Source organism: Neopsephotus bourkii, unplaced genomic scaffold (genome assembly GCF_033783945.1).
Source record: "Neopsephotus bourkii isolate Nb327-2 ecotype Australia unplaced genomic scaffold, CSIRO-AGI_Nbou_v1 NB_463, whole genome shotgun sequence".
Taxonomy (NCBI): domain Eukaryota; kingdom Metazoa; phylum Chordata; class Aves; order Psittaciformes; family Psittacidae; genus Neopsephotus; species Neopsephotus bourkii.
This window is the reverse complement of record NW_026900965.1, coordinates 694,943-708,345: the sequence shown is the minus strand read 5'-3', so window position 1 is coordinate 708,345 and position 13,403 is coordinate 694,943. Positions and strand designations below refer to the sequence as shown.

General features: G+C 56.0%; 1 protein-coding gene across 4 annotated transcripts in view; it reads left to right on the top strand.

Moving 5' to 3' along the window:
- The window catches only part of ZNF609 (zinc finger protein 609), a 67,721-nt gene that overhangs the window by 11,505 nt on the left and 42,813 nt on the right, over positions 1-13,403 (top strand). For 2 of the 4 annotated variants that reach the window (XM_061349864.1, XM_061349866.1), the window contains exon 2: positions 2,080-2,944. The exons of 1 other annotated variant lie outside the window; for it this stretch is intronic. In XM_061349864.1, the coding sequence (XP_061205848.1) occupies positions 2,198-2,944 (747 nt within the window). In that variant the 5' untranslated portion in view covers positions 2,080-2,197. The remainder of the gene's footprint in view (positions 1-2,079; positions 2,945-13,403) is intronic. One more of the 4 variants, XM_061349865.1, reaches the window with a different exon arrangement.

The following is a 13,403-nucleotide window of genomic DNA, read 5'->3' as shown; positions in this document are numbered from 1 at the left end:
CCTTATTTCGTGTATATATAAATATTATTTATGTTTAAGTGCATGTATATACGCACACATACAGCAAGGTGAGCTCCCTGTGTGAGCTGGGAGCCATCCAAACCGGCGTTAAGGAGGTGCTGTGCCTGTTGCAACACAGCCCTGTGGGTTGTCTGTCATCCTGCTGTGACTGTGAGGCCGGTTTGTCCCCCTGCTCTGAGCTGGCTGTGGCCCTTGGCATGCTCCAGTCCTGGGTGGACAGCTCTTGGAGCTGGAGCCTGAGCCTCATCCCATGTGTTGGTCCAGCGCCATGTCCCCAAGCCCAGTCCAGCAGGGTTGTGGCTGGATGCTGTCACAGCTTTTGGCCGGGATTTGGCTGTTAGCAGATAAAAATTGGGTTCATCCACCTTGTTCCCAGCTCTGCCCACCCAGACAAAGGAATCAGAGTGGATCCATGGCACAAAGGGAGCTGGCTGTGCACCAGCCACAGAGGGCTGTGCCATGCAGGGATGAGATGGTCACTGCTGGTTGCTGACCCCACCCGTGGTTTGGAGGGAGGCTCTGGAGGGGCAGGTTGGGCTGGATGCCCTGGCTTGGGGCTGGGGAGCGAGTGCTGGGGCAGGAGGAGGTGATGATAGAAACCTCCAGGGTGGCTTTGGGAAGCTGTTAGTGGTGCCGGTGTGCAAAGTGATCTCCTGATTCGGCACTTTCTCTGCCACTGAAATGAGAGGTCAGTGCTTTTCATTTCCAGCTTGATGCTAGCCCCTAGCTCCTGGGGTTAAAAATCTCCGTAATGACCTGTCAGAGAGCAGATTATTAGCTATACGGAGCCGAGGATGCTGTGGGGAGCAGATGGAAAATGGTCTGGCTGTGGCAGCCTGTCTGATGAAAGAATCCCTGGCATTTCTACAGTGTTTGCATCTCTGGAAATGCACCGTGAAGCTGCTTTCCAGGCTTCTGCCTGCTGGGTTTGAAGACATTTCTGCTTGTGTGGAGTTTTTTTTTTTTCCTGTTTTTCCTTCTCATTTCTCTTTAAGTCACCTGTTTTTTGAAGTGTTGCTCATAAATAGTACTGGGAGCAGGCAGGCCTGGAGCTTGTTGGGGAAAGGTGGAATGGTGCTGGTGGAGAGGAGCTGCATCCAAATGGGTGCTCAAGGAGTTCTTAAGTGATCTGGAAAGCGAGTGGCTGGGGCCAAGGACCTGGGGCCAAGGACCTGTCTGGGTGGCTGCTGGGGAGAAACTGTTTCATGTGTTAATTGTGTCTCAGTGTAATTGCCAGGAGTGAATCCCAGTGAGGGCTCTGGCGTTTCCAGGTTGTGTGTGGGTGTCCGTTTTGTTTTCCTCCCTCATTGCCTTGGGGAAGCCGGGAGTAGAACTTTTGGGCTCTTTGGGGTCTGCCATGGCACAGGCAGGTAGGGCTGATCCCCCTCTTCCCAGTTAAGACCAGTACCTGTGCAGCTGTGTCTCAGTCTCCCATCATTCGAAGCCAGCAGGCTCATTGTGCTGAAGGTGACAGTAGTTTAACATCCCAAAACCAGAGCAGTGTTGTGCTGCTTGGAGCCGCGGAATGGAAACCCTGCGCTTCCCGCTGCGGTTTGGCCCTCAGCTGATGCTCGATGTGTCCCAAGTGTCACAGGTGCTTGGAAACTTGGGATTTATTTCCCACGGAGGCACTTGACTTCCCTGGCAAGTGGCTCTGGTGCGGACAGGAGCCCTCCCCCCGAGTGGCATCAGCAGGAGAGGAATCAATCCTCCCTCCCAGGGGCAGCGCTCGATAATTCAGAGGGAAATGGCGAGCAGGGAAACGTGTGAGTAATGTCTTGTGGAGCCGAGAGCCGTGACCTGCCAGGGCTGGTATTGATCGAGGGACCAGTGCCAGATGGCTGCTACTGCTGCGGGGATGGCTGAGGAGCAGCCCCAGCCCGGGGAGGGGAGCAGCGGGAGGATGCTGCCTTGTGCTGTGTGATGGGGATTTGGGAGGCTGGGGGCTTTCACGCTGCCCACGACTGCTCCTGCCTGCACTTGTGGCTCTTCTGACCTTCAGATCTGTCTGCTTGGGCATGCTGTGTATAACCCTGTTCTCTTTGCTCTCCTTTCCAGCAGCGATGCCGTCACCTGGGCAGACCCGGACCACTGGAAGCCCCCCAAGGACGTAGGTGACCCGCAGGGTGTGGAGGCAGGGAAGAACCTTGAACTGTGAGGGGCTGTTAACTCTAAGATGTCCTTGAGCAGCGGAGCTTCCGGAGGGAAAGGAATCGATGCGAACCCGGTTGAGACGTACGACAGCGGGGATGAGTGGGACATTGGTGTAGGGAATCTCATCATTGACCTGGACGCTGATTTGGAGAAGGATCAGCAGAAATTGGAAATGTCGGGCTCCAAAGAGGTGGGGCTCCCAGCACCCAACGCGGTGGCGACCTTGCCGGATAACATCAAGTTTGTGAGCCCGGTGCCGGGCCCGCAGGGCAAGGAGGGCAAATCCAAGTCGAAAAGGAGCAAGACTGGCAAGGACAGTGGCAAGCCAGCCCCAGGGACTTCCTTGTTCACTCCCAGCGAGGGAGCTGGTGGCAAGAAGGAGGCTCAAGGGCGCTCTGGGGATGGTGCGAACTCGGGCAGCTTGGTGCCTGCCGTCACCCCGAAGGGCTCAGAGAAGTCGGCCAAGGCATCTCGCAGCGTGGCCGGCTCCAAGAAGGAGAAGGAGGGCGGCTCGTCCAAAAGCAAGAAGGAAAGGAGTGAAGGTGCAGGGGCTGCATCGGAGAAGGAGCCCAGCGTGTTACAGCCCCTGGCCCTGGCAGTGAGGGTGGGACAGTATGATGGGGGCCAGGGGACAGAGCCTGTTGCTGCCGAGCAGCTTGGGAGTATAGCTATTGACACGGGAGCTGCACTCAATCCCTTGGGAGTTAAGTCGGAGCTGGAGGACGGGGAAAGCGAGTGCCGACAGCTGAAAAAGGTGAAGTCGGAGAAGGTAAGAGAGGTGTTGGGGTGTGGGTGGAGACGCCGTTACTGCTTGACTCTGGTGGTCACTCCTCTGCTGGGACGTGCCCTGCGGAGCTTGCAGCAGGACCACGTGTTGTGCTGGTGGGGGCCAGCCCTGATGTATGACCGGTGCCTCCTGGTTCTGGTGTGAAGATGGTTTGGTTGGTGGTCTGGATGTGGCGATGGGAGGGCACTGGTCAAGCTGTGCACCAGCAAACAGCCTGCAGCCACCGTGCGTCAGGGCACCAGCCTGCCCTACCCTCGGGGATTTGGTTTCTTCGGTGCTGTGTCTGTGCCAAGCAGGTCCGAGCCTGTTCAGCTCCTGTGGGAGGAACCTGGGTTAATAGGAAGGTGACGTCCTAGTCACCTGCCTGCTGCCTGCTGCAGCTCCTGATGGGACAGGGCCGTGTCTGTTGGCCACCATGCTCTGCTTCCTGGTGCCTTTAACTCCTGTGTGAAAGCTCCCCCCAGCTCCCGGGGGAGTTTATTTCTCTGTGGTTGCATCATTTGCAGAGAGGAGACCTTAATGTGTTAGTAAATGTGGGATCCCTGTGGGTGTGTAGACAAGCTGAAGGGTGAAGGGCTGACAGGAGTCACCGCCTCGTTTCTTGTTCTGCTGTTGGTATCTGGGCTTTGTCCCACTTGAGACATTCGGCTCGGGAGGACAGGTTGCTGTGGGTGATGTTTGTGTATGCCGCTCCTTGCTGACGTGCAGCAGTGATGCTGAGCTGGTGGAGCTGCTCTTCCAGGTCACCAGGGGTACAAAAAGCCTTTCCAGCAAACAGCCACGTGTCGGTCTGAGCAGCGCTTGGCTCTGGGGGCTGCGCAGCCAGCTCTGAACGCAGCCGCTGGAGCGGAGGGAGCTTGATTCTTAGTGATCTCAAGTGAGGTGGTTGCTGTGGGCAGATGGGGGAACACGTTGAGTGCTTGGAGTTCTTCATGCTTGGAGCAGAAGCTCCCCGCACCAGCTGTACTTGTGTTGCTGGTCCGTGCCTGTGAAGCCATTCGTTTGCTGGGCATGGGGTGTGCATTTGGGGTGGCTGAGCCCTGGTGCTGCCAGAATGTGCTGGGCTGTGGGGAGGGTGGCTGGGGGGTGTCAGGGCTGTGGATTTGCTGTGTCTGTAGCTGGGGGCTCCCTGGGAGGGGTTCTGCTTTGGCGTGGGGATCCCAGTGCTGTGCACCGGGAAGGGGCATGTGGGGAATGCTCAGTGGGGTTGGGAGAGTTGCTGAGCCTATTTTTAACATCCACAAAAAGAGCATACATGGAGAAAAGGCTGGTGGGGATGGCCAGCCATGGGAGAAGGGCTGCTAAGTAGGTCAGTGCTTCTTCTGCTTGAGGGGAAGGCTCCTGGAGCAGGTGACTGAAGCCTGTAAGATTAAGGAGTGGTGTGAAGGTGACGTGTTGTAGCCTTGTCCTTTCTGGCAGTGGAACCAGAGTGAATGAAACCAGGAAGAGGAGCAGGTGCTCTTTTGCATGGTGGACTTGACTGCTGCTGCAGAAACTGGATGCTGGAAGTTCACCAACGCTCTGGGGCACCTGGGTGGATTTGTGCAGGAGGAGCCCATGGTCGGGTGTACAGGGCAACGTCTTTTGGAAAAAGCCATAGGAACTGGAGCTTGGGAAGTGGTTTGGGAAATATCTCAACATGTTTGGCTGTTACGTTCCTTCATAGCCATCTGCTGCTGGCCACTGTGAAAACTGTGGGAGCTGGCTGGACCTTTTGTTGTGCCCTGCATGGCTTTGCATGTGCTTTTAGTAGTAAAGATTTATTTCTTTCACTTGATGCAGCTGCAGAAGCCCTTTGCTGGTAGAATCGCCAAAGTGAGGTGGGGATTATGAAGAGAGGGACCAAACATCATGGACCTTGGCAGGCTGGAGGAGTGGACCCATGTGAACCTCATGAAGTTCAGTAGAGCCAAGTGCAAGGTCCCACATCTGGGTTGGGACAATCCCCACTGTTGGTGCAGAGTTGAGGGTGAATAAATTAAGAGCAGCCCTGTGGAGAAAGACCATGGGGTAGTGGTGGGTGATAAACGGGACATGAGCTGTTGCTGCGCCCCTGCAGCCCAGAAAGCTGGTTGTATCCTGGGCTGCGTGACCAGCGGGTCAGAGCTCTTCCCTGTGAGGGTGCTGAGGCGCTGGCACAGGGTGCCCAGAGAAGCTGTGGCTGCCCCATCCCTGGCAGTGTTCAAGGCCAGGTTGGACACGGGGGCTTGGAGCAAGCTGCTCCAGTGGAAGGAGTCCCTGCCTGTGGCAGGGGTTGGAGCTGGAGGAGCTTTAAGGTCCTTTCAACCCATGCTGTTCTATCATCTTTGTACAGATACCCTATAAGGATGGTTCTGGCTTGTCCAGGTTCCAGTACAACTACATAGATACAAACACAGCCGTGTTTTAAGAAGTGATTTAAGGTCTGGGTTTGCAGGAAATGGTGTCACATTTGCACTCGGGAGGAGCCATCAGCTCTCTTTTGTCAGCTAGATGGATTCCTTCAGTTCAGAAAAGCTGAGGGCGAGGAGAAGAAAGGTGTCTGCATGGTGAGAGGTGGGAAGGCAGTTTTATATCTTGAGGATGGGCTAATGGCTGATGAGGTGGAGGTGGGCAGTGGTGTTGGGCTCATCCTGTTTCCTGGAAGCTGCAGAGGTGCCCGGTGTGAAGCCTGAAGGACAGGTGAAGAGCACAGGTACGTGCTGCTGGTGGGAGGCAGCAGCAGTAGAGGGGGACGAAGGCGGCTGGTTCCTTCAGGCCTGGGGACAAGCCCTGCCTGGGAAGAGAGAAACTTGCTCAGACCGAAACAGGAACAGCCGCATTGTGACTCAGCCCAGCCTTTGGTCTCCAGCAGCTTGTCCTCTGCTTAACCCTGTGCTGCTCCCACTTCCGTTTCAGGCAGGGAGGCTGCTCTCCATCTGGGGATGAAGAAAGAGAGAATGTCTCTTTCTTCACTGCCTTCAGCCCGGGGTAGATGACCTCCCCATACCTACGTGCATGCTGAGCAGTCAGCCTCCAGCCAGGAGGTTTTGTTGGATTTCCTTGGCTGGATTAAAGAGCACTTTAGCTGAGACTATTTTTCCTTGAGGATTAAAGAGCACTTTAGCAGTGAGTATTTTTCCTTGAACAAGGTGCCTCGGTGCCACAGTCAGCTCGCTCTTTGCCCCTCCTTCTGCTTTTGTGCTCTTTAAATATCTCACTGTAAGATTTTGCAGCTCTGTCCTTCTGGGTGTAGGAAACAGCTTTGCTGTGGGCTTTTTGGCCACCCTTTCATGTCAGCTGCTGCTCGAGCTGGTGTGGTGTCCGTGGGCGAGATCACCCTTGCTCCTTGTGTCTAACACAAGGCAAGGTGACACATGTCTGACATGGTGACAGTGACAGAGCCTGTGGACACAGCCCATGGGCTCCACAGGATGTGTTTTGCCAGTGTGACTGCATGGCTCCTGTGGTTGCTGCTTCCTGGGGTGAAGCCTTGGGAGCTGAATGTCCCAAACACCCCTTTTCTAGGTGCTTATCTGGCTGTATCCAGCCTCCTGTTGCGGCTTGCCCTGGCTTGTTACGTACCCTCCTCGAGCCTGATGCTATCTCTGTGTTGGGACGCAAGCATTAACTTTGCCAGGGATGGGGCCTATCCTGATGAAGCCTGTTGGCAGTCACCCTGTTGAGACCTTCCAGGCTCTCTGGGGTGCACTGAGCACCTAGAGCAGGTTTGCCTTGGGCTGCGCTTTGGTACCTGGGCTGCAGGAGCCCCAGAAGACATTTAGGGCAGGAGTAGGAGCTTAGTACTTTTTGCAGCAGGAGGGAATCGAGCCTGTGCTAATGCAGCATGTCTGGAGCTGTGGACCAGCAGCTGGGTCTGTCCCTGCTGTGGGTCCTTGGGCACCCTGGAGCTGAGGTTTGGTTCACAGGGAGCGCCTGCTCTGGGTGAGCCGCTGTGCTCAGCAAAATGGCCGTGTATGGGGGAGTGGTGGCGGCCGGGCTGGGGAGCCCTTGTCCCCCCCTGCCCCACAGCTGCTCCCGTGGGGCTGAGCCGGCCCCGGCTCCTCTCACCCTGTGCTGTGCCTGGCCCCCTGCCCTGCGCCCGCGCTGCGGCACCGGCCTGCCCAGGGCACGGTGAGCATCAGACAAAAGAGGCTCCCGGCTCTTGGCTGCCGCTCGGCTCCGGCTTTGTTGTGATGGAGAGGTTGTTCAGCGGGAGGAGGCGGGTTTTTTGCTTCTCCTTTTTTTTCCCCTCTCTCCTCTTGTGACGAGCGCCCAGATGCGACACTGCTGCGAACAAGGGAAGGGAAACAGAGCCCGCCGAGGCTCGGCTGTCCTCAAAGCCTCCCTGTGGCACGTGCACTGCAGCTTTGGGCAGCAAGGAGGCTGGGTTCTGTCCTGGCCCTCTGCGGAAGAGGGGCCAAAAGCCACCGGTGCATTTTGTGCCCTGAATTTTACCCTTGACCACAGTGTGGATGTGCCCTGCACGTGATGTCTGCAGAGATCCATGCACTGGGTGGCCCGATGGGAAGGGGACGTTGTTAGGTGGGGAACACTGCAGTGGATGGGCCCCAGAGCTGGTGTGAAAGTACACTGCTGGTGCTGTGGGAGGACACCGTGGGGCTGGAGGTGGTGCTGGTAGCAGCTGCTAAGAAAGAAATAGTCCCGCAAAATACATCCTTGGACTCTTCCTGCTGCTGCTGTCTTGTCCGGTGGGTTGCAGTGTGGCTCTGCTGTTACCTGCACTGACATTCTTCCCCTAAACCCGTAGAGGCAAACTCGCATGGTGTCCGTGCTGTTCCTATAGCTGTAACTGTGCCAGCCTGACCAGGACATGGGATTATCCCCCCGGTGCTGGGTGTCTCCCACCCATTCATTCTTTACCTAGAATCAAAGCACATCTGCTTCTTCTTTTTCAGTCATTTTTAGTGGAAGGGATGAGGCTTGGTGGTGGATGGAGCAGTGAGGGTTCACTTGGATGACTCTGGCTTGAAGAGGTGAGATCTTCCCAGAAGGCAGTAGCTCTCTTAGGTGTAAGCCCAGCAGGAGATGGCTGTAGACTCTCTTGGAGACATATCTGTATGTTGGATATTGTATTTGCTTCCAGGTTTTCACCTTGGAGAGAGTGATGCTCTGCTGTGCAGAGCCTGGAGACCACCAGTCTCCAACCTTGGGCTTGGCTCCAACCTGAATGTGGCGGTAGCTCATGGAATGTGGCTGGGGAGATGTGGCTTCTCATCCTGTGCTGCTGCTTTACATCACCCTGCTAGTGCATGTAAAGGGCTCCAGCTCTGCTCTGACATCTTCTGTTGCAGTATCTTGGCCATCACCAGCTTCTTGCTGTCCCTCAGTGCTTGTCCTCTCCTTCACTAGTTGATGGTCGCAACCAGTGCGAGCTGCTTCACATTGCCCAGAGCTGTCCATGCATCCTTTTAGGACTTGACCTCACCTCTACCAGCAGCTCTTTGTGTCTTGCTCAGTACAAACTGGTTCAACTGTGGTTTGACCACCGAGCTCCTTGAGGAGTAGTGTGGGAGCAGGGAGCTGCTGTGCTGAGGGCTCAAGCCCTCTGTATGCTGGGCACCTTCTGTGCCTGCAGAAAAACCCAGCACAGCAGAACAGCTTTTCCCACTGCACATGTCAAGACATTTGATGCAAGGCTTTGGCAAAACCCAGGCTGCTCTGAGCATAGATGCCCAGTGAGGTGAGGATGAAGAGGGCTCCTCTGTATTCAGGGTGGTGGTTTGGGAAGCGGAGTTGTTTGATGTCTTCCAATACCTCAAGGGGGCTGAAAAGAAAGCTGGAGAGGGACCTTTAATAACAGCCTGTAGGGACAGGCCAAGGGGAATGGCTTGAACCTGCCCGAGGGGAGACTGAGCTGAGCTCTTAGGCAGAAGCTCTTCCCTGTGAGGGTGCTGAGGCGCTGGCACAGGGTGCCCAGAGAAGCTGTGGCTGCCCCATCCCTGGCAGTGTTCAAGGCCAGGTTGGACACAGGGGCTTGGAGCAAGCTGCTCCAGTGGAAGGGTCCCTGCCTGTGGCAGGGGTTGGAGCTGGAGGAGCTTTAAGGCCCCTTCCACACAACCCGTTCTGTGACTCTGTGATGTGGGGCAAAGCTGTGATGGGGTGTCATGGGCTGGTCCCAGCCTCGTGCTTCAAAGACGTGCTTGTTGTTTTGACCCCGATGTGAGGTGCAGCGCCTGGTGGGTTTCCTTGTCTTGGGGTCAGAGTCTGGGCAGAGAAACTCCCAATGGAGGCATTTTGGTGAAATAATTTTTGCTTTGCAGCCACCCCAAAGCTCCCTCTTCATCCTTCAGAGTTCTACTGTTTCCTGCAGGGATTTTTAAGGTGTGTGGAAGCCCAGTGCTTTGGGTAGGGACCTGCTCATACTGACAGGCCTGGGCAGAAGCCAATTTCTTGCCATCCCAGTGCAGTTTCCCACCCTTTGCTCCACGGGGCTCAGCTCTTTCTGAAGAATGGCAGCTGGAGCAGCATTGGCAGCCCAAGGAAGTGGTGGGGGTGCAGGCAGCTGCCAGCTCCTGCCTGCTCCTCTTGTTGTGGGTTCTTCTCTCCAGCCATGCTGGAATCAGCCGCCTCCAGAGCTGCTGACAGGGCTGTGTGGGGAGGCCTTGGGAATTACACCACTTGTTTCCTTATCGTCCCTGGACCCGCTGCCTGGAGCCTTCTGCTCTAGGAACAAGGCAAGAAGGGGGCACGCAGCCAACATGTGTCAAGAGCTACAAAGGAGGAAATTGGCCTCGTTCACTTAAAACCATGGGGTTAGTCTTTGAGTTTTGGCTCCTGCTGAGAGGTTATTTATATGAGGGCTTTTTCTTTTTTTTATAACCACTAGATGCAGCAGGCCGAGAGCTTCAGCTGATCCCACCTCGGAAGCTTTTCTACAGGAAAAATTGCCTCTCTCGCTGTTTGCTCTCCTGGCTGGCAGTGCTGGGGAGCAGTAGTTAAGGGGTGAGTTAGTTTTGATGCCCATCGACATTGCTGTATCCTATTTAATAGATGATTGTGCTGAAACACAGCCCGGTCTCTGCTGGAGCAGGAAGCAGGACCTGCACCAAGGATAGAGTGATAGGAAGTGGAGAAAACATCTCCCATTCCTGAAGATGGAAGCAGAACGACAGCGCTAGCGAGGAGGCTGGTAGAGGGGGGATGGCTGCTTCTTGCACCAGTTCCTTGGTGCAGTCGACCTGCAGATCTGCCCCCCCAGTGCTCTGGTTAGAGACTGTGATGGGAAGGCTGGGGGTGATTGGTGCTGCTGACTCATGGGCCTGGTTTCTCCTCCCATGGAGATGGTAACTGCTTGAGATGGGTCAGATTTTGAGGCTGACTGGCTCGGGTAGGCTCTTGTGTTTGTTGCTTTGCTCCCAGGCTGGCGCTGGCTGCTTATTAGCCTAATGACCCCTGTTACCCAGCACCATTTATCTGCACAGTGAGATTTCTTTAAAGGAAGATCCATGCGTCTGGAGCTCTGTGTGACCCCAGAGGCTTCAAAACTTGGCGCCTGCTCCCATGGCTCTGCCGGGAGCTGATGCAGGGGGAGTTTGCCAGGAATAACCCGCTAATGAGCAAAGCTGCTTCTGCACCAGCAGTGGGGAGGCCTCGGGAAGGGCTGTGAAGCAAAGCGTTGCCTGCTTTGCCCTTCCTGTGCTTTTGAATTGTGGCTCGTAGGGTATTCACTGCCTTCTCCTTGTTTTCTCCAGGCCTGGCATCTTCTGTGCCACTGCTTTCCTGATGTTTGCCATGCAAGCACAGGGCTGCATTGCTCTGCCACTGCTTTTGAGGGTGCTTTGGGCTGGAGCTGTGAAGTCCTTCCTCCTTGTGCGTCCTTGTGTGCAGGCAACCTCAGAGATGTGTTGAGTGAACGGGCACCTGAATATACTGAGCTGATAGCAGGCGGCACCCTTGTGCAGGATAAAAGGCAGCTGGTCACTGCAATAGACTTTTTGGGGTGACTTTTTATGATGTTTCTACCTCGTGGTGATCAACACCTGGAGCTTGAGGTGGGACTCATCGGGAGTCACCCCAGGTTCGTAGGTGTGGAGCCAGCAGCTGGAATCAGAGAGCTGGGGAGGGCAGCCCAGGGCTGGAAAGGAATCACCGGGCTCTGAAATGATTTAAAGGCACCAGCAGCCCGATGCTGTGTTGTATTTGGTGACAACATCTGCTGGAGATATTCCTGTCCCTGTTACTCATTCCTGCCCACGGACTACATCAGAGATGGAGCTGGTGTAAATAAATGTGGCCGGGGTTTTCTGGGGTGAGCTCAGGTCGCAGCTGGCGCAGGGACAGGGCTGGGATCACAGCAGTGCCGGTGCTGCCAGGGCCGCACACAGGGGTTTTGCCAGGACCTTGCTGTGGTGTGAGGGGTCAGGGGCTCTGCCCGGCCTCTCGTGGGACTTGCAGTGACCTTGGCCAGCACCACTCAGCCCAGGAGGGTGCATGGTGCCTGTGCATCCGTCTCTCCTCGTCCCGTGCTCCCAGCCTTGCCCCTGGCTGGCTGAGCGGTGCCAGCTCCATCCCTGCCCACTGCAGACAGGATAGATCCCTTTGCAGGAAGACGTTGACCACAGAGCTTTTATATGGTGTGGTAATGGCACGTGCTTGTATCTGCTGATGTTTCCCCTGTGCTTGACACTGAAATTGGTTTAAGCCTTGGTGAGTTGTCTGGATTTATTTTAAGATGCTGTCTGGCCACGCTCTCGTGGGGTCTCTTGGAGCGTGCTGCAGTGAGTGATGTGGAGAGCTCAGCTGCTTTGCAGGCTGAACTCGAATTCTGGTTGCGACATGGAGGTCACCACATTTTAAGTCTCATCAAGGGGATGGGACACTAGGTAACTCAAAAGCGCGTTCATCTGGTGCTAAGGGAGCAAGAGGACCTCATAAAAGACTCTTGGCTATGGCTGCCCCTCCTGGATGGAGGCTCCCTGCTTCAGTTTCCCCCCTGGATAAGGGGAAACCAATCCCTGCGCTGATGGGATGCTCCCCTGTTAGGCATGAGCGTGGGCTTTGTCAGGGAGAGCACCCGAGATGCTCTGGGTGGAGGAGGCACCATTACAGCTACAGGTCCGTGGCTGTGGTGGTGTGGTTATTTTCCCAAGCCAGGAAGCAGCTCCATCCCAGGAACTCGCTCCCCTGTGAGATGCTGGTGCAATGTGGGGATCTTCCTTCCCCAGGCGCTACACAGACGAACGCCCCATCCCTCCCTGCGCTCACTGGGGTGCAGGTAACGCTGCCTCCTGTGCTGGGAACGGCCCCGCTCGCCTGGTTCGCCGCTGGCCGTGGCTGTTGTGGGGCGAGCTGTGTGCCGGGTGGCTGCCAAAGAGGGCCCCAGGGCTGGGCCTCGCTGCTGGGGTCAAGCCTGTCGCTGCCAGGCTGGAGAAGGCCAAGCAGCACCTGCCCGGCGGCTCCCCAGTGGAGGTGTGGGACGTGTTGTCCAAAAGGGGCTTGTTCCCTGGGGAGGGCGTCCCAGAACTGAGGGGTGCTGCTAGAGCAGGCGTGGGTGCCTGGGTGCCGCATCACCAGCCGGTGCAGCAAAGGGGCTGCGTTGTCCTCATGGCTCCACGCCGAGCATGCTGCATGCCGAGAGCCGTGGTTAATGTGACTGTGCCAGCTCCAAGCCAGTGTTTCCAGCTGGTGCTGCTCTGCCAGCTTGGGATCCCAACCCACCCTCCCTGGCAGGACACACAGCCCCAGGTCCCTGCTCTGTGTCCTCTTGACCCACCATGGTGGAGGCAAGCAAGGCCTGTTGCAAGGAGGAGGGAGCAAAGTCATGGGAGAAACGGGAGGACACAAGTGCTGGACCTGAGGCCCAGCAACCGAGTGTGGAAGGGAGGCTTGGAAGCACAGGGGAGATGCAGGGCCAGGCCGTGGGTGCTCTGGGGCCAGGAGAGATCACTTTGGGAGGATGGAAAGGATCCTGTAAGGGAAGGATGGCCGGGTGCCAGTCAGCTCTTTGAGGTGGTAACTAAGCCATCAGGCAGAGCCTGTGTGTGCTGGCGAGGCCTCTCCTGCCCGGGCCCTGGAGACCAGTGCATCTGTAGGATGCCTTATGAGTACAGTGACATTTCAGGGTTCCGGGTGCTGTTTGCTGTTCTGTGGTTGAAGGGGAGGAAGGCAACCATGGATATATATCACAGAGCTGAGCAGTTTGCTAACAGGAAGGTTTCTTTTTTTTGCTTAGCAGTAACGTTTCAAGGTACAGGAACTCTTTAGTATTTTATGGTCTTCCACACTGGCTATTAATAATCTGCTTTGTGTACAGGGGAAAGGGAGCTGGAGGGGCTGAGCTTTGAATGTCCCTTTGAAGAAAACCAGCCCTGTAGGAGCCCTACAGCCACAAGCAGAGTGTTTCTTAGCTGCCCTGACCTGGGGAAGAGTTAAAGCCCTTTGGTAACAGGGGGAACAGGCGGTTCAGCTCTCAGGCTGTGCTCTGCAGGGGCTGGATCTTGCATGAGAAAAGCAGAGGCTG